General features: G+C 41.3%; 2 protein-coding genes across 5 annotated transcripts in view; both read left to right on the top strand.

Annotated features, from left to right (window-relative positions):
- The first annotated feature begins 3,945 nt into the window (after positions 1-3,945).
- On the top strand, positions 3,946-7,598 carry LOC130153775 (gamma-crystallin B-like). The gene is given in 4 exon segments (XM_056349079.1): positions 3,946-3,954; positions 4,911-5,241; positions 6,120-6,149; positions 6,864-7,598. Coding segments are annotated over 4 exon segments (822 nt in total). The 3' UTR covers positions 7,316-7,598.
- Positions 7,599-13,702: 6,104 nt separating this feature from the next.
- NBEAL1 (neurobeachin like 1) overlaps positions 13,703-23,325 on the top strand; it is an 88,736-nt gene continuing 79,113 nt past the window's right edge. For 2 of the 4 annotated variants that reach the window (XR_008823697.1, XM_056350295.1), the window contains exon 1: positions 13,703-14,074. Coding sequence is in view for 3 of the 4 variants with exons in the window: in XM_056350295.1 (XP_056206270.1) it covers positions 14,024-14,074 (51 nt within the window). In the remaining variant the exon portion in view is untranslated. The remainder of the gene's footprint in view (positions 14,075-23,325) is intronic. The other 2 variants (XM_056350296.1, XM_056350297.1) reach the window with 2 other exon arrangements.

Below are 23,325 nucleotides of genomic sequence, written 5' to 3'. Positions count from 1 at the left end.
GAATGAGAGCCATAATAAAATACAATAAAACACAGTTAAGAGATTTCACATCTTAACATTCCTCTTCTCATTTAGTTAGTAGTGTCTAGATTTTTTTTTTCAGGCAGTTAGGCAAATATACTACTGCTATTCAGCAAGGTGCTGGAGACCTTTGGAAAGAGAAAGCAGTATAGAGAGCCCAGAACGACTGGAACACTCTGCAACCTTAACTAGTACAGGCTTAATTTAAAATCATTTCATCTGGGCTTTGAATTGTAGGCTTTGATTTTGTTTTGCCTAGTAAACATTCTGATAATGGAGTCCTTGAATAAAGCCAAGCAACTTCTACAGCAGTGAGGTAGACTGCTTAAAACTCACAGCTCTACTTGCTAATGTCAGAGATCTCATTTAGCCATTATTTCATTCTCACATGACCCACCAGTAATAGCTTGTTAGTGATCCTCACCAGTCTTTCCCTGACAACACTAGAGAGGAAAATAGAAATATTCTTCACCATTATTGTCCTTTCTTTTGTACATGGGACACTATCTCTGCCCTTCTGCATGTCCTTTACAGCACAAAAAAGGCTGTTCAGCTGCTGCAAATGGCTGGTGTACATAAGAACATCATGCTTCAGCCAGAGAGAAATGAAACATGAACAATTCAGCTCTCAAGGCAGAGGTCTGAAAAAGCCTGTTTCCTCTTGTTCACAAGTGTCTAATATTGTACATTTATAGAAAGCGCACATATAAGCAATATGTGTGTTAGCGTGCTTAGGTTAGCATGCTAACATGGGTTTGCAAAATAATGCAGCAGTTCAAGCACAGTATCTATTTCCTTGCTTAGAACAGGGAACAAAAATACTTCATTTGCTTTCAGCAAGAATAAAATAAAAACCAGACCATCTCCCCAGAGAGCAATTAACATATGCCTATGTATTCCAACAAAGTATCCAGTTCAATTAGTGCAAGTGGGAAATACGGCGACAAAGTGATGTGTAGGCTACATGCCGGCATTCCTTTGGTCAAGGCAAGAACGAACAGAAATGTACTATTCAGTGATCAGAGAGATAGTTAGGATGTCTGGATTCTTGACTCTGCTGTGTCCTAGAGTTTAGGTATGGCTACACCTCTCCAGATTTCTCCACCTGAGACAGGAATGGTGGCAATTCATAGTTTTCAAGGAGCACTGAGAGTTTTTACTTGCTTTTGTTTGCAAATGCTCAGAAAATGTTAAGCAGACATTAAGAACAAAGGTGCCAAAGAAAAGAAACACTACAAATTCACAGAGAGCACCAAAGTTTTCACTAATGTCTTCTAGTTTCCTGTAGCTTGCTTTATGGTTGGTAGCAGGCATTACAGTTTCTGGCATGCACGATATGTTTCTCTGCACAAACACTGCTATTTTCAGATTATCCCTACACTTGAGTTTTTCTGGGATGCAACAGCAGTCAAACTCCATGTAAAAGCAGCTGTCATAACAGCACACTAGTTGAGGGCGGTTGGAACAGATGTAAATAACCAGACTCCTCAGGTCATGGATACCATTTGGCTAACAAGATATTTTAGCTCCCGAGTTTAAGATCAATTCACAGCCCTTCCTGCAGTGAGCAGCCCATCTGTGGCATAGAGTCCTGGGAGCAGCAAGTCTACAGGATTCAAGGAGAAGCTGGATCAGTACTTGGAAGATAAATTCATGGAGGGGCAATTAACCAGTGAGAAGTAACGTCCTGCTCAGGAAGCCTCTTGAGCTAGAAGTACTTGAGGTCTTGAAGTTTGAAAGAAGTATCATCTGTATTTGCTTCCCTTGGTGCATACTCATGGTTGCAGTTGCTGCCAAGTTACTTGGCTAGCTGGGCTGCTGGGCTGACCCGTGATGGCGGCTCTACATCTGTAGCTACAATGAGGAATTCACACATCACTGCCCCTACTCTGGTCTCTCAAGTTCCAAACTTCATCACCAAGCCAAGTGCCCACGGGCACTGTGAAGGACCATATGGGATGCTCCACAAAGCAAGCATGATCACAGAAAGAACAAAGAAAAGTGCAACACTTCCAAGCCTGTCACAGATCTTTGAGAAATGCAAGTACAGGCCTGCACAGAGAAGTTGCTCCTGTAGGTGAATTCAATTTGCTTAGCATTAACCATCAGGAAGAAGTTATTTTTGATCCAAAGAAAGCATGGAGGTATTTAGAAGCAACTACTAGACTTAAAGTCATACCCTTCCCTCAGTCCGCTTTCAGTATTTAAGGCTACAATTTCCTCACTGAGGAAGAACCTCTGAGAGAGGCTAACAGGAGTGATACTATTTACAACACCCATTAGAAGCACAACTACAGCTGTGTAAAAACAGGCCCGCTAAAGATTTGCCCATGAAACTTTGTAGCTTCATGAAACCACCACACAAGACTTACAGTGAAAGACACCTGCAATAATGCACAAATACGTAGCATTTTGGTTGAACAAGAAGCCAGTGAGACAAAACGATCCACTATTGCTCCATGCGGTATAAGCAGGAAACATGAAAATGTGACACTACAGGTGACAGTGTTTTGTGAAGGTTAGTTCAGAGGTGGGTGTGGAAGAAAAGGAATGCAAGCAGGAAAGAAGGGAATGGTCCCTTGGGGTGGGCAGGGGGAAGTTACAGAGAAATGTTTAACACTCCAGAAGAATAAGTAAAAACTGTGCTGTTTATCTTTTTCCTTTGAAAAACAGTCTTGGATTTTTATATATATTTTTTATTTTTTTTTTTTATTTCAAATAGATAACATTTCCTTGATATTTTAACATTAGTTTGTACTTAGGCCTTCTAAATACTAGACTGAACAGAAAATACTTAAAAGGCCTGATGTAGCACTGGTAGAACTTTTACTCAGGTTACATCCCATTACTCAAATGAGACAAACTGAGAAAAAAAGTTCCTGCTAGAACCCAAAGATGATCATCAGCAAAATAACTTTACCTAAATAGCCCAGAATACATGAGCTTCAGCCTGTACTTCCAATAAATCCACTTTGAGGCTGCCTATTGCCCAGACTTCTAAAGACTCCTGCAATAAATCAATTGACTGAGAATTACACTACACCATATCAAGCAAGGGTGCAGAATGAGCAGTTCTGAGTGCCTCTTGTGATTAATCAGATCAGACTGAAAACTTAACAATGTTCTTCCTAAACAACTTTATGTTCAACTGCAATTAAAGTTTCTTCAGCTGTAGAAATTATTACGCTGTTGTATTTGCTTCAATGACTCATATCTAAGCTCCAAAAATATGCACATCTCTCAAGTGAAACAATCCTCTGTGCAGATTTGAAAAGGCTCTCCTCTGTCTTTAACAAGCCATATCCATCCTTCAACTTCTAGTCTCTTGAACTTTGCACTACATTAATACAGAATTTCAGCAGTAAAGCCTGGATGTATGTAAACATTTTTGATTGCACCATTTTCTCACTCATACACGTACTCTCACTATTAAAGGAAACAGGCAGCAATACCTGGTCTGAAGGCTCTTGAAAATCAGGACAGTTTTTATTAGCATACTGTGAAAACCATTTTATAGTGCCATCACTGGGAAACCATATGCATTAAAAAAACTTTGGCTCATATAATCAGGGAACTGAGAGAGATTAAAAATGAAGTGACAGGAAACAATTCTGCTGCAGCATTTCCAGCACTTCCACTTGAACATGTTCCATCAGTAAAATAACAGAAATATTGCTTGACCTACCCTTGACTCTGTTCCTCTGCTTACTCACAGTAATAATAAAGTTGGTACCCCACAAACTACTGTTATTACTTTTGTTTAGAGAATGACCTGGAGAGGGGGAGAGGAAAAAAATTCATTCTCTTTACTGAGCAAAAAAATATTTTTTATCCTGTTCCTGTGGATGCGGCACTGTGCATTCTATATAAAGTACTGCTCACTCCTCCTGCATGCTGAGCTTTCACAGCTAAACCCTGGCAAAAATGGCAAAGGTAAGAACAGCTGAGCGACTGGAGCACTGACAAACAACCTAGGGCATGCATAGCTCTCTGTAGGCAAGTATGTTTGCAAACAGTTTGTTGGTCTACCAACAAATTAGCAGAGGGTAAACCTAGAGTGATTTTATTATCTAGCTCTTTGGTAAGTTTCCTAAAGAAAGCCTTGTAGTTTGCTTGCAAGCTTTCAAATGCTAAAACATTTACACATAAAAATATTTTGATTTTATTTTTTCTGCCTGGCTAGTTTCCCTTTGAGTTTGTCAGCTACTGAAAGAGATCTAAAGTTTATATATTCTTAGACTTGTAAGATGCACGGGAATATAACAGTTGAAGTACTCTATTCCAAGCAAATGTAGTAAATATTGCCAAACAATGCCACTGAATTTAAGTGTGAATCTAATGATTTTACCGCTGCTAAGATATAGCTGCCCAACGGGACCTAGAGTGCTCAATTATTAACCTGGGTTAGACACAACAGTCTTGTTTTGCTCCTTCGTCAGCAAAAGAGGTGAAAGCTTCAGCACTGTTCACATCTAGGAAAATTATTCCTTCCTTCACCTGTATTCTACATTGCAGAAGATTTCTAGGAGGCCAGGACGGGGTGCAGGAGATAGGCACAAAGTTGAAAGGTTGTGTGATACACAGAAGTTGTCCCTGGAGCTTTCAGTCACAGAGCAATTTGAGTTTCACTTTCTCCAAACGCTCCCAAAAATTTGTCATGAAGCTGCTGAGAGGCTATTTCCAGCATGACGTCACAATGAAAGTTGCACCCCAATTCACAGAGTCCCAAAGGGACATCCACCACTACCACAGTCATTTGTAGTACTAGAGATATGACAACACCAGTTGTGCATCCTATAGAAAGAGGATAAGGGCTTTGCTAGTCTTTGGGCCTGGTAGAAGTGTCCCTATGGACTCCTGCAGTCTTCAGATGGCTTTGTGCAATCTAGGCAAAACAAAGCCAGCTTTCACTTTCCAGTGTGACTGAGGTTACTTTTGTTTTATTGCAGATCACTTTCTTTGACAACAGAGTCTTCGAGGGCTGCTCCTGTGAAGCCATCACAGACCAGCCAGACCTGCGTGCCTATCTCAACTGCTGCAACTCTCTCAAGGTGGAAACTGGCTGCTGGATGGTCTATGAATATCCCAACTATATAGGCTATCAGTACCTCCTGAGGAAGGGAGAATATCCTGACTCCCAGCACTGGACTGGCTTCAGTGACTCCATTAGGTCTTGTTGTATCATCACAGCTGTAAGTTTTCCATATTGTCTCCATGTATGTTACTGCCTATATTAGAATCACCTAATGGGGTTTAGACTCCCAAAGAGGTAGGTAAGTCAATTGGGATTCTTAGCCAAACAAATGGTTGGTTAGTACTTGGGGGTGGGTGGGAAGGTTATTATATTAATTTTTATTTTAATAGTATGTTTACCTGTTAGTTTATATATATATATAAGCACTTCACCAATCTTCTAAAACCGCTCTGGCTATACATGATCTAAACTAGTAAGTTCAGTACAGAGCTGACAACAAAACCACATCTCCTATGTCCCAGTCAATGCTCTTCTTTCAAGGTAGACAAAGTTGGGGACTACACTACTACAGAGGCAACCTGACGCATCCTATTGTAGAGCCACCACCATGTATTTGAGCTGCAAATGAAGGCATATTTGATTCATGATAGATTGGGTTTTTTTCTGAATACTCCAGCCCAGAATAGATCTACGTTTCTCTCTCCCAGATTAATTCCCTGAAAGAGTTTTACTAAGAGGCGAGAGGTTGCCAAGATGTGAAAGATTTCAATACTCACACATAAGGCTAAGGATTTGAGATTTGGCCCAAGAATAGCCTTAAGAGTGGAAAATGTCCCTCCAATATTCATGAAAAGTTCATCCGTGTTGTAAGCTTTATCTATAATTCACAGTTTTCCTGTCCAGTAGAAGCTACATAGAAAATCACAGCAAGTTTCCAGATAGATTCCAACTACATAGGATAATACAGCTTGCAATTTGTGTTTGTTTGTTTTTTTGGGTTGGTTTTGGTTTTTGTTTTGGTTTTTTTTTTCTCTCCAGTGACACAGTTCTAGGCTTTGCTGAGCTAAGCCAAGTTCTGGGTCCAAGTGCTGAAAACTAGTGCACATTCTTGTGTCCTTTCAAGCTGTAACGGGAAAGAAGTCAGATGAGAAGGGTGAGAACAGGATGGACTGATGGGAAGTATCTGAGGAGCAGAGAAACTAAGAATTAATATGGAGGTAGAAAAAAATTCCTAGAATTAGGACACATTTATGCATGCTTTGCAGATTCAGAACAAGACTGTGCAGAAAGTTTGATTGCACAGACGTAGATACCAAAGTGTTGTTGGGGTGGTTTTGTTTGTTTTTTTTTAAACAGAGTAAGATGTTGGTTTTGCACAGCAGCAGTACTCTTGTGTCTATACAACTGCACTTGAGCACCTGCAAAAACTGTATTGAGCATTGACATAAGAGCAGAAAGTATTTTTTCAACATCAAATCTTTGCTGTGCTAGATATAAGAGTCAGAATCAGTCTTGAAGCAGTTTATTATCTTAGTAAATGAAAAACAAAAAAACCTGCCCACCTAAAGCCATGCAACAAAAATAGGACCAGGAAAAGCTTCCCTCTGTCCCAGCCAGAGCCTTATCCAGTTATCACATCAACACCTAGGAACACCGAGGGCATGTGACTGCTGTGGCAATCCAGGTATATCACTGAGCTTATTTCTTACCTGCATGTACAGTTTAAGTGTAGTGATCTTGACTAGACCCTGCTTCTGCTTCCTACCGTACTGCAACGCTTTCAAAGCAACTGCAGTTCTACTCTCACTGGAACAGAAAGGACTCACAGCACCGCTGCTTTAAATTAGGACTCAGATTTATTACTGTTAAACTGACTTTTCTGCACATACTAGTGGCTATTCACTGTTGTGTTGCCAGCATCAGTATTCATCTAGCAAGCTGCAGTCACCTAGAACTGCCACCAGGCATCCTGTGCATCTGTGTCTGGATTTGCTTTCACCGCCCCAGGACCTCAGCCAGCTACAGATCTATAATAGGAATTACTTTGGAGGCAGAATATTGGAGTTCATAGGTAACTGCTCTTCTCTCCAGGTTGACTTTCACTACAGGGACATCCAGTCTTGTAACACACTTGAAGAAAGCTGGGTTTTCTATGAACAGCTGCACTTCTGAGGACCACAGTACCTCCTGAGGCCTGGTGAGTACCGATGATTCACTGACTCAGGTTCCATGACTGCCAAAGTTGGAAACTTCCAACCAATGTGGATATTTCCTAACCAGCACTTTCCCAAGCTATACGTCAATAAGCAGTGCCATTAGTACTTTATTAAGGCCAAGGAGTTTCAGAGCCTACATGGATTACGCTTCCTTTTCTTGCAGTGCTTGGCTGGGCTTTAAATAAAAGGCTGAATCAGAAAGTGTCTTGACTACAGTGGGCTTCAAAGACTGTGCTTGCCGGTAGGAGTAATTCTCCTGAAGTCAGTGGAGATGAGCTGGTAACACACAAGCTCACAGAAAACCTGCATCTAAATTGCCAAGTTGAATTCTAATCTGCAGTCTCAGATCAATTTAAAAATAGCCTCTTTGAAGAAAAATATTATTTCAGACCTTAGAGGAAAAAATAAAATACAATATTCATTTATGACAATGAAAAACCAAAAATCCACCTATGACTGAATCCATGGGACCAAATCTGTGCTTGAATTTATTACAGGGTGTACCTTACATCATGAATGGTCTCATAAAAGCAATGTACTTCTTATAAATAGTTCTCCTGTGAATAGATTGGCAAGTTCTCAACCACAGTATCATCATGGAGGTACTGCATACCAAGCCTGCAGCTGTGACACAAGATGACTTAAGACAGAGCAAAACATTTATTTACCATGTTTATTAATAAGAACTACTTTTGTCAATGACTTTGTAGTGCTATAGGTATCAAAATAAATCTTTCAGTTGCTTATTCACTTCATGATGGAAAAACAGCCTTGGTGCCTAATAGTTCCCGCTGCCATTTGGCATTAAGTCCCAAATTCTGCACAGGATTGCATCGCTCCTATTTCCAGCTCAGGGCCTACACTATGCTCTTTTGTTTAGCCAGGACCTCACACTTGTAGACTTGAACTCATGTTGACCCTCCACAGCACAGAGAAGTAGCCACTTTCCCTAGAGTCTGGGGTTGGAAACCAGAAGAGAGACCCATTATGTTAGAAAGTCTACAACCGGTTTTGTGTGCAAGTGGGCCCCCACAAGTCTCACACATACTTTAACAGCATGCTGTTTATACAACACTGTAGGATCTTTAAAATTCTGCTTTCAAGTTTTACAACACTAGCCATCATTCAGGTCTCCATACCATTTCTGTGTCAGGAGTTCGGCTAGCAGGATCCCTGGAGGATTCACAAGAGCACAGGGAAAGGTACAGCCTTGGTTTCACATCCTACTTAGAAGCAGGCACTGTGCTGCAGCCAACACCTAACATCCGAGAGGCCACAGTGCTAACATTTTGGAAGAATCCCATCTCTAGCAGCAGCTGGTGCTTTCCTAAGCCCATTTTCCTTTAGTTATTTCCCTTCATTTGCACTCTTCACGGAACCAAGAAGAGTTAGGCCCCAAGTTGCTATAGCAGGCATTCACAGGACAACCTTACCCTGTCAGCTGAGAGGGAACAAAGTTCAGACAGATCACCAGAGACCACCAACACCTACACATCCTTAAACCTTGGTTGCTGCCACGTGGTTGTTTTTTTCCCTGACACACTGATTGCTTTCACGAGCCATGCTGCAGATCCAGATCTGCTGAGCACTGCAACATCATGAAATCATTTATTAAACAACTTCTTAACTAAAGCAGAATGACTTGAAGTGCAAGTATGGTAACTTTACTGGTCACTGGCAATAACATGGTGGACAGTAAATGAATGGCTAACTTGGAATGAAATGTCAGTTTGGTGGAAGAAGCAGAACACTTTTGCCATGCAGTCTTGTGCAGCAGCAACTGGCATCTTTGAGCCTGCAAAACAAAAACAGCTGTAGCATGAGTCCACACATGCTAGTGCTAACATAGCTAACCTGAATGACAGCAAAAGAGAGGGGCAGTTCTGAGCCTGAACACCCACCCACGAATCTTAACTGGCTGTTAGAACTCGTAAGAATCTAGGCTGACCAAAGCACATAAGCACATACTATATATTTAGTCTGGAAGAGTCTTTAAGATGTATCCTACACAAGAACATTCCTAGCACAGCTGCAAACTTGTTAGGCCTGTGGTAAGAGAGCCTGTGCTACAGAAAAGGAGCAGAAGAGATCAAGCCACTGCCTGGACCTTTTACAGTGGGGGATTCATTATATTGAAGGCCCCCTGTGGAAACAAGCTGAAAGGAGAAAGCACAAAATGACTCACCACAGTCCCAGGCTACCCTGGGGTAAATCCCTTCCTGAATTTAAGTCTGGTGAATGGTTTAACCCCACATATATGAAAGCAGAGCAGCAATTTTGCAAACAACTAACAAGCCCTGAACTACCTGGGGTACGATATGACTGTGGTGACAGGAGGAAGAATAAACACTAATTAAGTTTGCTGGCTTACCCAATAGAACAATTGCACAGGCATTTTGTGCAATCATAGCCAGGGAAACTCAAGGCAAGCTGATCCTGTGCTTCTTTCAGCAAAGTACCATCTCAGAGGCCTTGGCATCTTGCAAGGGCCAGCTTGCTCCTTTTCCAATAGCCACTCCAAATGCAAATTCAAGTTAATTTGGCTTGAATGTCTAGAAACTAGCATCCACAAAGTCCTATTTCTTTACATACAGCAAAAGGTATCATGATCTTGGATGTTTTATATGCACCTGCCAAGGCCGCTCACTTACTTGGAATGTAAAGATTATTTCTTGCTTCTGTGCAAGGGTCTGTTTGTAAAGGAAGATGGAAGAGCTGAGAGACAGGGTAATTTCTAAGCATATTTCAGGTCCTCATTGTTAATACACAAAGCATTAGCCCCAAGATATCAAAGAAAACCTCAGATAAAAGCTTTGCCATAGTCCTATCTCAGCATGATTTTTACTGGCCTGGGGCATTATCTCAGTAGATGCCTTAGAGCCAAACAACAGGTTTCAGAATATCTGAAAGTCAGATACAGACTTTTGCCTTTGTCATTTACTTCTGCAGAAAACAAGTATAGCTTAAGAAAAGCATTACTCCAAGGTGTGTGGTTTTTTCCTGCTACTTCAGAGGTCCTTGGACTCAAAGCTGCAAACCAACATGGTCCATTCTTCTGTTGAATCTTTCTTTAACCTCAGATTCATGCCTCCTCCCTATCCACACCCTTCTCTACCCATTCTGTCACCTGAACTTGCTGACTGACAAGTTCAGTCCATAGTAAGATGGCTGAGTTACTAATATACAGCTACTGAAGAGAGTACAAAACCACAAGTAATGAACAACGTATGATAAATAACCACTGTTTTAAACAGACAGTTGCCACAAATCAGCAGCTAAGGAACAATGAAATACAGACAAACACTGCCTACCTGGCTATTTAAGTTGCATGAAACAACTACTACATAACTATAGAAGGGACAGTGATGAAAAGGCTAATAATTAGCTTTCACAGCTAGACCAGTCCTTAAACACTCACATTTTAAAGTGCCTATATATTGCTGATAATACTTCTTTTTACATCTTCTTCCATTCTTTGACTTCCATATCCTTAGCTGAGTCTTTACAAAGTACTGAAATATAAATTAATTTAGAATTATACTATACCTGTGGGGACAGAGCTGTAGTCCACCTTTCCTACTGACCTCTCTCATTATCGCTCATATTTGCATATAAGAAAAAAAACAGCAAAAACTTGTACTGACAAAGAGTAAACTTAACCCACACTCAGTAATACAGACATCCAAAAGTCCCCTTAAGAACTTTACAGTGAGCTACCTCATTTAGGAAGACCTCTAGAAAAATCAGACCAGGAGACCCTCACCCTGTGTGCCACTAGAACAGACTATCTTGTTGTAAAAGACAAATACTTTATTTTCCACTAGAGTAGTTATATGACACAAATTGCTTACACAAGCAGCAATAGCTGCCTAGGCCTACTACCATAACTGTATCACCCCAACTCCAGCAAAGTTGAAAATGGCTACTTTATAGTCTGTGAGCATCCTAATTATATGGGTGGTGGCATTTAACAAGGGGGGAGGAGTCTCCCATTTCTATTAGTGGATGGGTTTTTTGTTGTTTCACTAGACCCTATTGTAGGACTTCTGTACATGGGAGCAGCTACAGTTTGGAAAAGTCAGTAATGCAAGAAAGCAGAGCAGTACCTCCAGGAAGGATTGAGGTTTGTATACGGCTTTCCTTCGGCCTGACTTCTTCAAAGGGAGAAATCTGTAGAAGTTTGAAATAGGCTGTTGTTTAGAAAAGGCTCTAAGAAAACGTGATAAAAATCTGTAACTCAGAAACCACACTATGAAGAGCTTTCTCTTCCCATATTACTGTGGAAGGGACAAATAATAATGGTTTGCCTTTGCTTCGAAGGTGATGCAGATTGGCTATTTGGGCAGAGCTCCTAGCAGTAACTCAAGCCCTGAGAAAACTCTGTCATTTTAGAGAAGGCAGAATGTCCTCTGTTCCTGGAGACTGTTCACAGAGAGGGGTCCAGAGTGGTTTAAGCATAGGAGATCCTGCCCTGGGGGCAGAGATGAACTCTGATATTTTTTTTTTTTCCTTGATGAAAAAAATCATGTTGTAACCTCAAGGTGAGAGGCTGTTGTGGCTAGCAGCAAGTACCACAGCACATGTATCACAGGACTAGAAATGATTTTGCAGACTCATTTTTGTCAGTGTCCCTCCATCCATGCTAGGAACTATGTTTAGATATTGCAGTAAAAGATACTTCTCCCGCTCCTGGACTGCTGATCTGCATGAAACAACACCGAGCACAGATTAGTCCTTAAATTCCTCCAGGGAATCTTCATCAGTCTTATAAAAGCAAGACAAATACGCAAAGGTATGTTGCGTGGAGCAATCTCAGACTGTCTCTGGGCTCTTGGTGACACTTATCCATCCCTAGTAGTTTTTTATACAACAGACTGTATAATGATATTGCACAGTCAATTCCCTTGCAAAGGATTTCCAAACCTTGCATGAAACCATGGCAGCGGTGTGGAAATCTACTGCAAAGGAATCAACTGTGCCATCAAAGCTGCATCACATGAAGCTGTATAGGATTTACCCAGCTGAGGAGGTGACCCAGTGGCAGAAGGACCAGGGCTGTGGCCAGAGGTTGCAGGACTGTGATTCTCCCAGCCAATGGGAGAAGGCACAGGATTCCTTGAGTCTCCTTTGCCCTTCTTTTGAGGCTGACACAACGATAATTTCCAGCGCCACTTTCCAAGGGAGCAGAGGGATTTGGCGGGAAGCCCGTTCCCCGGCGAGTGCCCTGTGAGCCCCCCTGCAAGGGCTGTGCCACTGGACACGCAGGAGCACTGTGCCTCCACAGGGGCAGCCTGCTACTGGCAGGCCAGGAAGGAGCCACACCGGGAAGCTGAGGAATGTCTTATCATATTTCTCGTTTAGAAATGTAACTTTCTTTCAAGAGCGTTTCCTCAGCCCTACACAAGCTCTCCATATGATGTTACGAGCTGCTTTAAGGCAGTACTTCGGTGTGTGCAAGCCCACACTCCTCGGGCTATGCAGGCAGGCCTCTCTGGAGCACACCCAAAACCACGTATGTGCTTGATAACCTCTACCACTTGTAAAGCAGCATGGAGGTTTCCTGAGGTGCTCTGTCCCACAGGATTGGGAATGTCGACGCTTTTACGGGCGGGCAGATGCTGGTACGGCAGCGGGGCCTGCCGTCTGACAGGAACCAGCTGCTCCTCAGCTGAGGCGCGGCGGGCTGCGGCACGCATCCATCCTCAGCGCCCCGGCCCAGCCCGCCCCGCGGGACCCCCTGCTCCCGCCAGCGGCCCCGGGCAGAGGCGTTGGGCCGCGGCCGCCAGGCTGGCGCTAGAGCCGCAGCGTGGCCTCGGGCGCTCCGCCCGGAGCGGAGCGGCTGCTACTGCCCGTAGCCAAGATGGCGCCCACGGCCTCCCCGCCCCTCGGCAGCGGCCCGGGGCGTGTGCCGGAATGCGGGCGGGGCGGGCGATGTGGCGAGGCCCGGCCCCCTCCGCTGCCTGGCTGCCGCGCGGCGTTGGCCGGCCGCCCCCCGCCGCGGCCCGGGTACGTTCGGGGAGAGGCGGCGGTGGTGCGGGGGGGGGCCGAGGGCGCGGTAGGTGGCGGCGCGGGGCAGCTGCGTGGCCCGGGAGCGGGCGGCGGGGCGGCGCGGGGCTTCTCCCGCGCCCTGCGGGGGACGGGACAGGCCGCGGCTGGCGCCTCTGCACGGGCAGCCACTAATCTGCGGGAGACGTCGCTGCCTGGGCCCGCCGGGGGCCGCCTGTGGAGTCGGGTAGCGGGGCAGTAGGGCGGTGGCGGCGGCTGTCGCTGTCGGGCGGGCGGCCGTGCCCCGGTGGGAGGGTGACCCGCCTTACCGCCGCCTCCCCGCGCCCTCCGGGCTCCGGCTCCCCTCAGCACCCTGCTGCTTCCCGCCGCTGGCTCCTGCGGGAAGGGGAAAGCGCCGCGGAAACGAGAAGCCAGGCTCCTCCGCCTCGGGGGTAGTGGTGTCAGGGACGAAAGCGATGCCACCGGCTGCCGCCTAATTCCCCGGGTCGCGCCTGGCCTTTGCGTACGGATTTTTCCTTCCTCCAGCCGGGGCCTGAAGGGTACGTTTTCACTTTCAGAGATTAAAACCGAAGCAGCGCTGGCGAGGGACGGACATGCTTGACACTTGCCTGCGGTTGCTTGTGCTGTGCTACGCTGTTTACCCGGAAAGGAGAGACTGAGACGCTGTTGTTTCCATCCTCGCCTTCTCGGGTTATGATATAACTGCAATAATAAAGCACAAACTGCGTAAGGAGCACCTGGCACCTGAGCATGGTAGGGTCTTGAACGAAAGTAGCTGGTGTCGACGAGAAGACGAAGGGAAGGAATGGCATCCCGGGAGAGGCTGTATGAGCTTTGGATGCTTTACTGCAGTAAGGTAAATATTTCGGGGTGGGAGGTATTTGTGTGTCTTTTTGCTCTTTTGTTTGGAAGTCAGGTATTTAAAGTGTATCTTCAATATCTTTTAACGCTTTTTTTTTTTTTTCTTAGAAGCTGCATAGACTTGTCCAGCTTCTCTGAGGTTGTAATGCACTTAAACTACAACCTCATCTCTTGGTTTGATGTTCAGGTGGGCCTTTTTTGTGCGTGAGGTGTGAATTAATTGCACAGTGTTCATGGCTCAGTTTAAGCAGTTGTAGCGATATCTTCTAACTATTGTAATGATGTGAATGCACATGTTCACGTAATACTTTGTTTTGTAGGGTCGTGGCATTAGGTTATATTGTATTCATTTGATTCACTGCTGCCTAGCATTTAGGTTTATACTTACAGTTTTCTGTACAGCTCCAGTTTTAATTTAAACTATATTAGTGAAAGCCTTCCCAAAGAGCCAGATTATAAAGTTACTCCTGAGTCTTCCTTTGCTGGTTATCACCATAATGTCTAAGTGCTCCATTAATAATGATTAATTTCCTTCACCTGGCAGGACTTATTAAAATACTGTCCTGTCTCCATTTGCATTTTGCAGGGTAAAGCAATTCATATGTTTAAAGCACAGGTCCTAATTGGTGCCAGGTGTACTGAATATGTACACAAATAAGGTTGAAGATTATCTAAATAGATATCTGTAAAATAAGGACACAAAAAATAACCGTAAAGGCAGGGGAAAGGACTTCTTACTGTCATATAGGAATGCAGTGGCAGGGATAGCTTTTGGTGGTGTTATTCTTTGCATTTGTTTTGCCTTTTCTTTTTGCAGTGTCATGCTTCATATGTATCACAGTTTCTTCAACTTCTAAAACCAGTAGAATAAACATTCTCTTGTTCTTCCCAGTTCATTTCTAGATAAGGCCCATCTGGGGAGTATAGAATGTGAGATTTTAAGTACAGACCATTTTAACAATGCAAGTGCACAAAGCAGTGGATGAAGGTTGCACAAAGCAGTCTTAATTGTACTTTCTCTTAATTTTTGTTTATGTGAGTTTGTAACCCTAATGCTCTATATGTAGTTAAAAATAAAACGAGTGCAAACATAACAGCATGGTATGACTTCTTATGGCTACCTGTGTGGGTGATCTGTTGGGTTGAAACATATTTACATAGAGCTTTGCCTTTTAAACTAATGTAGTAATGCCAATGGTAGTAGGAAATGGACTAGCACTGGAGGAGATGGATGTTTTGCCAGTGAGTTCATCGGTGTGAGAAGAACAAAGGCACTTGGAACAGACTCCAAGAATCTAGGCTTTCCTCAGCTTTGGGAGACAGGGCTGCAGAGATGAGCCAAGCTCTCAGTTTCTTTGCCCAGCCGTTCTTTGGCTCTTTCTTCCCTAGTTCTTTATAAAACTCTCTTGTCTGTCTTACACTTTCTCCCCCTTTGCTGGAACCTTTCATTCAGATCGTATGCTTTTCATCTCCATGTTGTCCACATGCTAGCAGGAAGTTTGTGTAAATAAAGGAGTGCTAGTTAAAATGTATGCTTTAGATCACTTAATGTTCAGTTTCTTTCTGAGAACTATGTGTACACAGTCTAGTCAGCTCCCAGGTGGTGGAGGATGGACTATTAAAATAAAAACAACAGCATTTTTTTATATACTCAGCTTCCATGAGCTGTTGGTGGCTTTTTTGGCCTTTTTTTTCTTCCAGACCCATATATTAAGGGCATGATTAGGTGGCTTCATGTGTTGATAAGAACTTGTTCTTAAGTAGGAAAAGATAAATTTTAAAAAATAAAATACTTTGCCTTCAAAACTTGAAGGCAACTAGATTGACTCCAAAGAGGGAGTCTTTACTTTTTCAAAAAGTGCTATACGCAAAACTGGTGTTTACCCCCACCCTGTTCAGGTTAAAATGTTATCTCATTCTGCTTGAGGCAGGCGTCCACCATAACAGTGTTTCATCTTGGAATAAGTTTAGTGATGTTAAAAGCAACTGAAGAAAGTAGGTCTTAGGATGTAAAATGTTGTGAAGCCTTAACATACATTAGATTGTTCAGTCATGTATTGAAAATGTCTGTGTGCTGTACTTTGTTCTCCTTGAAGCACCTAGCACAATGGGAAGGTGTAGCAATAATCACCAGTGACAGGATACAGTGATTTAGGACAAAGTCTTTTCGTGCTTGGGACTGCCCAGGGAAGTGTAGTATCGTGTGTGTGTGTGTGTATATATATATATATATACACTGTATGTTGTGCTGTCATGACTTTGTTGTGGCTGACATCCATGGAAGGAAAGCTAGGCAATTTTTCCAAACTACAAAAACTGCTGCAGAGTCACAGTTGGGTAAGGTGGGAATTTGTTGTGCCACAAATCAGAGATGTGTGGCTTTAGCTTTTGCAGTCTTGTTAGGTAAAGAAACAGTGAAATCCAAACTCCTTTTCTGTATGATGCTTCAGATTGTTCTTAGTAAGTAGCCTTGTTTGTCTTGCCTTTTTTAGATAATTGAGTCCTTTGTGATAATAAGTTAAATATAGCACCCTGTGCTACAGCAGCAGGGCTGTTTACGGCTTTGAAGTGATGGATAATGCTGTGTTACCATCTTACCATCTATCCTGGGTCATGACTCTTGTTCTTTGTGATCACTTGATGTCTCTCGGGTGTCAGTTGCAACAATTACTTTTATGCAGAGTAACATCAAGAAGGCATTTCTCTATTTTCATTGCCTCTTGTGCATTTTAGGAGTTGGAGATTAGGGCAGAGAGCAGCATGTAACTTAGGATCTCTACAGAAGCAGTCTTCGGATCATGCCATCTGTGAGGTGGTTTCTTCTCCCTTTTTTCTTTCTTTTAAGGTTGTTTTTAAGGCTGCAAAAGTTCAATTTTAGTTGGTATTCAGTTGTTTTTCATCTTGCAATTTCTAACCTAAGGTTGGGATTTGGTTTTGGATTTCTTTTTTTCTACTTCTGTTCCCCCGAAAGCCATCCTGTAGGGCAGTAACTACAAAGCTGCAGATCAGTCTGCTGTTTAAGATGCCTAATGAAAGCAGTAGCCACACGCAATTTAGGATGCTTCTGGTGTTGCATGGAAGCAGTTCAAAAATTCATTAAATTTTAGTGAGCTTTAGATTTGAGTCACTGGGGTGGTATCACAGCACTGTATTGTTAATAGTCTGAGCTGTTCCTGCATTGAGTTTTTTGTTGTTGTGTTTGGTGGTGTTTTTTTTTTAATGATGATGTCAGGCTCTCTGTAAAGAAAGCCTTGCTAAGGATGCAACTTGCTGACATGTTTTTTGATGATTTTCAGTTTCAAACGGTTTTGTGGTTTCTTTTTTTCTGTTAAATTCTCTGTTAATGTACAATGCTGTTATTCACTTGAATATTCATATGGCTGTAAGCTGCTGTCCTCTCATGCAAATGTAGGAATGTGCGTGTTTTAAAATAGTCATGTGTAGAATAGGTGACACAGGTCCTTTCTGTAGAAGTCACTAGGAAAAATTTTCTCCAGTAGGCTTGGTAGACAGTGGTAGTCAAGCATATAGATTGTCAGTTCAAAGCCTTCAATAACCTACACAGGAGCATGAAAAACTTAGATACCTTAAAATGCTTTACTAATGTAAGTGTACAGCGGGAGAAGAGCTCTTGTAGGTGAGCTTGAGTGGTCTGGGAAAAGGACGTTTTCATGTGTGTCTCTGACCTTGGTATGTTCACGTGACGAAGCTAATCTTTACCAGTTTTGCCTAGTAGCCTTAGACCAACATGGCTGTAATAATATTATTGTTGTAGTATTAGTTGCTTAACCTTTTCTTATATGTTAGTTATGTATCAGTATACACAATTAATTCTTGTTTTATAATCGTCTGAAGTAACTATTACTGCTGATTCAAATGAAAAATGTTGAACCTCCACCTTACCTGTAAGATTTATGTATATTTGATATTCTCCAGTTGTTCTGGTCTGTATTTGAGTCTTAGATATAAAGCATGTCAGTATTTCTGATATTTTATATTTTACATGGAAAGGAATCAGATACTTTTTCATATGGAGAGAGATTTTTCTCCTCTATAAAAAAAAAAAAATAAATACCCCCAATTGCCTTCAGGAGAGATTTCAAAAGCATAAATGGAGGCACTTAGCTGCCATATGCACCTCAGAAAATCTTCAGGTTTTGTTGCATTAGAGTGCTTCTGAATTTTTTCTTACAATCTCATCTTCAGTAAAGCTCGTGATTTTATTTAAATACAGCTTTGTCTTGTAGGTGATATAGTAGTTAGAAAGAAAAACCGTGAGTACATTCTTCAGCCAGCTTCTAGCCTGTGCTTCACATTTCCAAGAGGGGACACACAATCTTGGTGTCATTAATACAGTAGGGACTCTGTGTGGTAGCAGCTGTAAAGCAAATCATAATGTTCTGGTCTTTACTAATGCAGGTAGCTGAGACAATCGCATCCCTTGCTGTGTTAGGAGCAGCAGACTTTTGTATGAGCTGTCATCTTAAATGCACTTTTTTATGTTGTGCTGTATTTCTCGGTTTTATAAAATCTAATTGTATTGAGATAAATATGTTTTCTCTCTGGCATAGTGAGGGATATCTATATATTATAAATATCTTCTTGTTTAATATTGTAGCACAGAACAAAAGCTAGACAGAAAAAACCCCATTAAACGTGGCTATATGTGTTACCCTAGAAATGTCCTAAAGTGGTTAGAGTCCTGTTGCTTTGACTTATTTTTTCCTTCTCTGAGGTCCTTATAGGTTGCCTTACAGGAATCAGAAGGTGGCGGCTTGAATGAGAAAATAAGTGGTCTTGGGAGAAATCATGACTTCAGTGTTAGTCAGGAGCTGACCACTGTAATGAGCAAAGTGCAACAAACTGTGGTGTGCTAGCAGTGCTAACTTTTCTGTAATTGCATGGCTGTCTCTACAATTGGAAGACTATTGCAATGCAAATACATCGAAACTAAAGCTTTAGCATATAAATGCGTGCATTTAATTGGCTTGAGTTAAACTTACATTTGCATTAGGAGGACTAAATGGGTCATTTAAATTAATGTGTACTCTGTGCTGTGAGAAGAGTCTGTAAAAGAGAATAATTTCCATTCATTCCCTGTTCCCATGTCTTAATCCTAGCATACTGTATAGAAGTGAGATGATAAAATTTGACCTTGAATTGTGAGAATAAATCTATATGCCTTTGGATCCTTTCAAGGATGTACTCCTTGGGAGGGAATTCTGTTAGCGTCAGCCACCTTGTGTTGGACAAAAACTAACATAAAAAGGGCAATCCTGACAGTCAAAAAAGTTGGCTTGAAGCAAGAACATACCAATTTTCTCAGTGCGTGGTGTTATGATCTTGCTAAGCTGACCTGCTGGTCGGCTGTCGCTCACAAAAGGGGTCCTGACATATTGTCAGCATCCTTTCACTACTGTTTGACAAAGTACTGCCTCCCAGACAATATTCTATACTTCAACTGAATCCCTCTGTCACCTGCACCAAAGATTGGGGCATTTAATGTGATGTTCAGCAAGCAATAGCAAATGTATATCTTCTGGGAGAGCATTATAAAATTACAAGGGATGGTTCATCAGTTTATAGTAAATAACATGATTTTTTGCTTGCCAGAGATTTTTAACCTCTGTCCCCGTATAAAATTTGTAAATAAGCTGAAATTTATGCTCAGATCAGCTTTTAGACATGATTTTTGTAGGGCTGCAGAAAGTGCTATGATTGCACTGGATTTGTTGTTGTAGTTGTGTTTCTCAAAGAAACATGGTTTTAGCAGAACTATGCTTAGTTTTGGTGAGACACAGTTGTGGTAATTCAACAAGAATATGATCTTTGATATTAAACTGTAAGTCCAGTGTGAAACACTGACCTCTGCATCTCAAATATGATCTCATCCTGACTTAGCTTGCACTTGTCTTCATTCTTGTGCAATTGTTGGTTTGTCAGTGATTCATATTGCATCACTATATATCGCCTTTGTTATGTTAGGATAAAGAAGTATTCAACTTGCAGCTAGATGAACGCTTGAGCAAACCAAATGTTCACTAAAAGTAGTTTTTCATAAGTCCCTGTCACATGAATTCATGCCTCTGGTAAAACTAGTGAGTGAAGTTCTATTAAACAATTGCTGTGTGAAATATCTTTTCTGCAAATTGTTTTAAATAATTTTGCATTCCGAGAGAGTGTAATTTGTAAAGGACCATGTCACAAGTCACTTGTGGACATGTGTTAGTGAAAATATCTTTGTCCTGTCCTTGTGAGATGCTGAACTAAGAATGGATGTAGACAAACAAGAACAGTTGGTCTTTGGTTCTGAATATACTGTCTGCTATTTAAAGACATGTCTCATAATTTTGATATTTACAAATATAGAATCTTTCATATAAACAACTGAGTGTATATGTACAAGACAGTAGTTGCTTAACTTAGAGTAGCCATTACCTTCCTCAATTAGGTACCAGGATGACCACCTGCTGATGGTTGTTCAGTTGACTTGAGGAGCTGACAGGAATGGAAATTGTACTGTTGCCTGTCAAAATGAGGGCCATCCATAGAGAGAAAAATGAGATTTGTGAGGGGGAAAAAAAAAAAAAAAAGCACTTTGCAAACTTGACTTTGTTGAGGAGTCCCCCATATTACACATGCTCCTGGTGTGTATGCAGTGAAGCGTTACTTAATGGGAGTCTTGTGGTAACCACATCAAGCTCTGCATGTATCAAACATACATAAACACTTTGTTAGCATTATACAGCTGGGATGTGATTGTTGCCTTTGAAGTCAGCTATCTTCTGTTGGATTTAGGTTTGATAAGGACTTGTCAGTGTTAGGTTAATGGTTGGACTCTATGATCTTAAAGGCCTTTTCCAACCTAAACGATTCTATGATGCTGCAACACAGAACAAGGACTCTGCCACAGAAAATACAGGCTTCAGGATGAAATGAGACAGCAGATAAATCTAAACAGAGAGAGATGTAAAAAACCCGTAGCATTTCGCAAGCTACAGAGAAATTATATTTCTTACCATTCTACATTTGGCAATAAACATATATGTAGACGTTACTTTTAGATAAAGAAGTGTCTGAGGTTTGTCCAGCCTTTTGCTGTTAAGACAGGGGTTTACTGGTGTCCAGTATAGGGTTGAAATTCTTCCATGTCCACAGGTTTGCGGATTAGTGCTTCACAGAATAAATGAGAAGCATCCAGTTCTGAACATACCAACAAATATATTTCCCGTTAATGAACAACAAATATATTTCACACTTTTGGTGAAAGAATCAAGTGTCTCTTAAATGGAATGGTTTATCACAAAGCTAGAAACACAGGTTTCTGGTTCTGTGTGCTGATCTACTAATAATACAAGAATTTAACAAGCCTATGTTTGTTATATGATGGTGTGTGGTATCTTCAGTTATGTCACTCTTAACTTGGTCATCTGGTTCAGATCTGGGGATAGCATGTGTCCTGATAAAGGAATATTGCAGAATCAACTCAAATATGCAGTACGTTTGTGCTGTAATATGGAAATGGGAGAAAGGCTTGTCAGCTGCCTATTGAACAGCATTGTAGCTTAATGCCTGAACCCAAATGTTGTCAACAGATACTGTTAAAATATTTACAGGCCTCAGAAAGGTTAAACAGCTGCCATAGAAGACAGAAGGGCTTCTTTAGTTACTGAGCTTTTCCTGATGAAAGAAATATATATATTTAAGGAGGAAAAAAACCACCAAAACATGCACATGTCTCAACAGTACAGATAAGCATCTCATTTTTTTAAGAAGTCATGTGTTCAGATAACTTTTCCAATATATCTTCTAGTGAATGGGAGGCTGCAGTAGAGGAGGATGGGAGATGCAACAGGCAACACCAAGAAATGAACACTATACTTGATTGTTCTCATCATAAACACTGTTTTAAGTTTGACAATTCACTAAGGTTCCTCCATGCATCTGCAGATCTAAACATTAACTGTTTTATTTCTGCGCTGATAAAGTATTTGTTTGTGGTAATGTTTATTCTGATATTTAAAGGATTTATGATACTCTGTCGAATTTATGGTTGAGGATTACATGTACCTATGGTAAGTAATAGGAATAAGTGTTTAAATAATTGTTTGACTGTTGAGTAACACTGCTAACTATGGCTGTGTAAAATTAGGAATTAAATTTACCTGTAAGAATGACTAATTATATGAGTATCTAAAAGCACAAAGCACAGCATATTTTAAAACAACGAGGATATTTAAGAAGTTAAATTCCAAAGGCTTTAAAGGCTTTTCAATTCTTTATCTAAAGCACGTTTGAGGGAGGCACAAACAAAATCTCAAAATAAATTCATGGTTAAGTGCTACCCTTACATAGCACAAAGAGCATACAATCAAAGCTGATGCTAAACCTTTAATTATCTAATAGATAGCAATTTAACACAGAAAACATTTTTTTATTTATATAACCAGTCCTAGTAATTCTGCCTTTTAGACTGAATTTGAGGCAGGGGAGGGATAGGGATGAAGACAAATCTTTGAGGATATATTCCTGAAGTCTGAATGAAAACGGTGAGTTTGCTTTTAATCATTAATGTAGGGAGAATTGGTACTGTTTTTATTGTAAATTATCATTCACCAAAATCTGCCTAAGAACTTGTATGAGTGTCCCATAAGACATTTAAAAACTAATAAGGAAGTGAAGGCAAGGTTGAAAAGGTAGCACTCTCATTGGAAAGAAGAATTTAGCATTAATGCCGTAACAGTCTGTAAAAAGAGAAGTGAAAATGGAACAGTCTGAGTTTGACTCGTTCATTAAGATAGCAAGATTATTCTTTTCCTAATAATTTTAGGAAAACATCGCATCTTCATATGGTTTTCTCCCAGTTTTCACTTGGAATGTGGACGAATTTAGGAACAAAAAAAAGTTTTAAAAGTTGTTGAAGCTTCTTATTCTAAAATTATCCTGCAAAAAGAGTAAATGCTTGGCTTCTGTGGAAGAGTGATGGAAATGCTAACTGACAATATATGTGGGGGCATCGGTCCAGAGTTATCAGTGACATAATCCTCATAAGTTTTATAGAAAGTGTTTGTGGTGGATGCAGGCTGCTTGAAGTCACCTTACTAACTGTCAATAAATGTTTGGCTAATGCATTCAATGATATAAAACTTGTTACTCATTTACCTGTGCTTTTGCTGAATTTTTGACTGGATGAAATGAACAGTTTTGTTGATAAACGACTGAAGCTTCATGGGAACTGTAGGCTAA

This window comes from Falco biarmicus, chromosome 8 (assembly GCF_023638135.1).
Source record: "Falco biarmicus isolate bFalBia1 chromosome 8, bFalBia1.pri, whole genome shotgun sequence".
Lineage (NCBI taxonomy): Eukaryota > Metazoa > Chordata > Aves > Falconiformes > Falconidae > Falco > Falco biarmicus.
The sequence above is the reverse complement of the archived record's forward strand: the minus strand, read 5'-3'. Positions and strand labels throughout refer to the sequence as shown.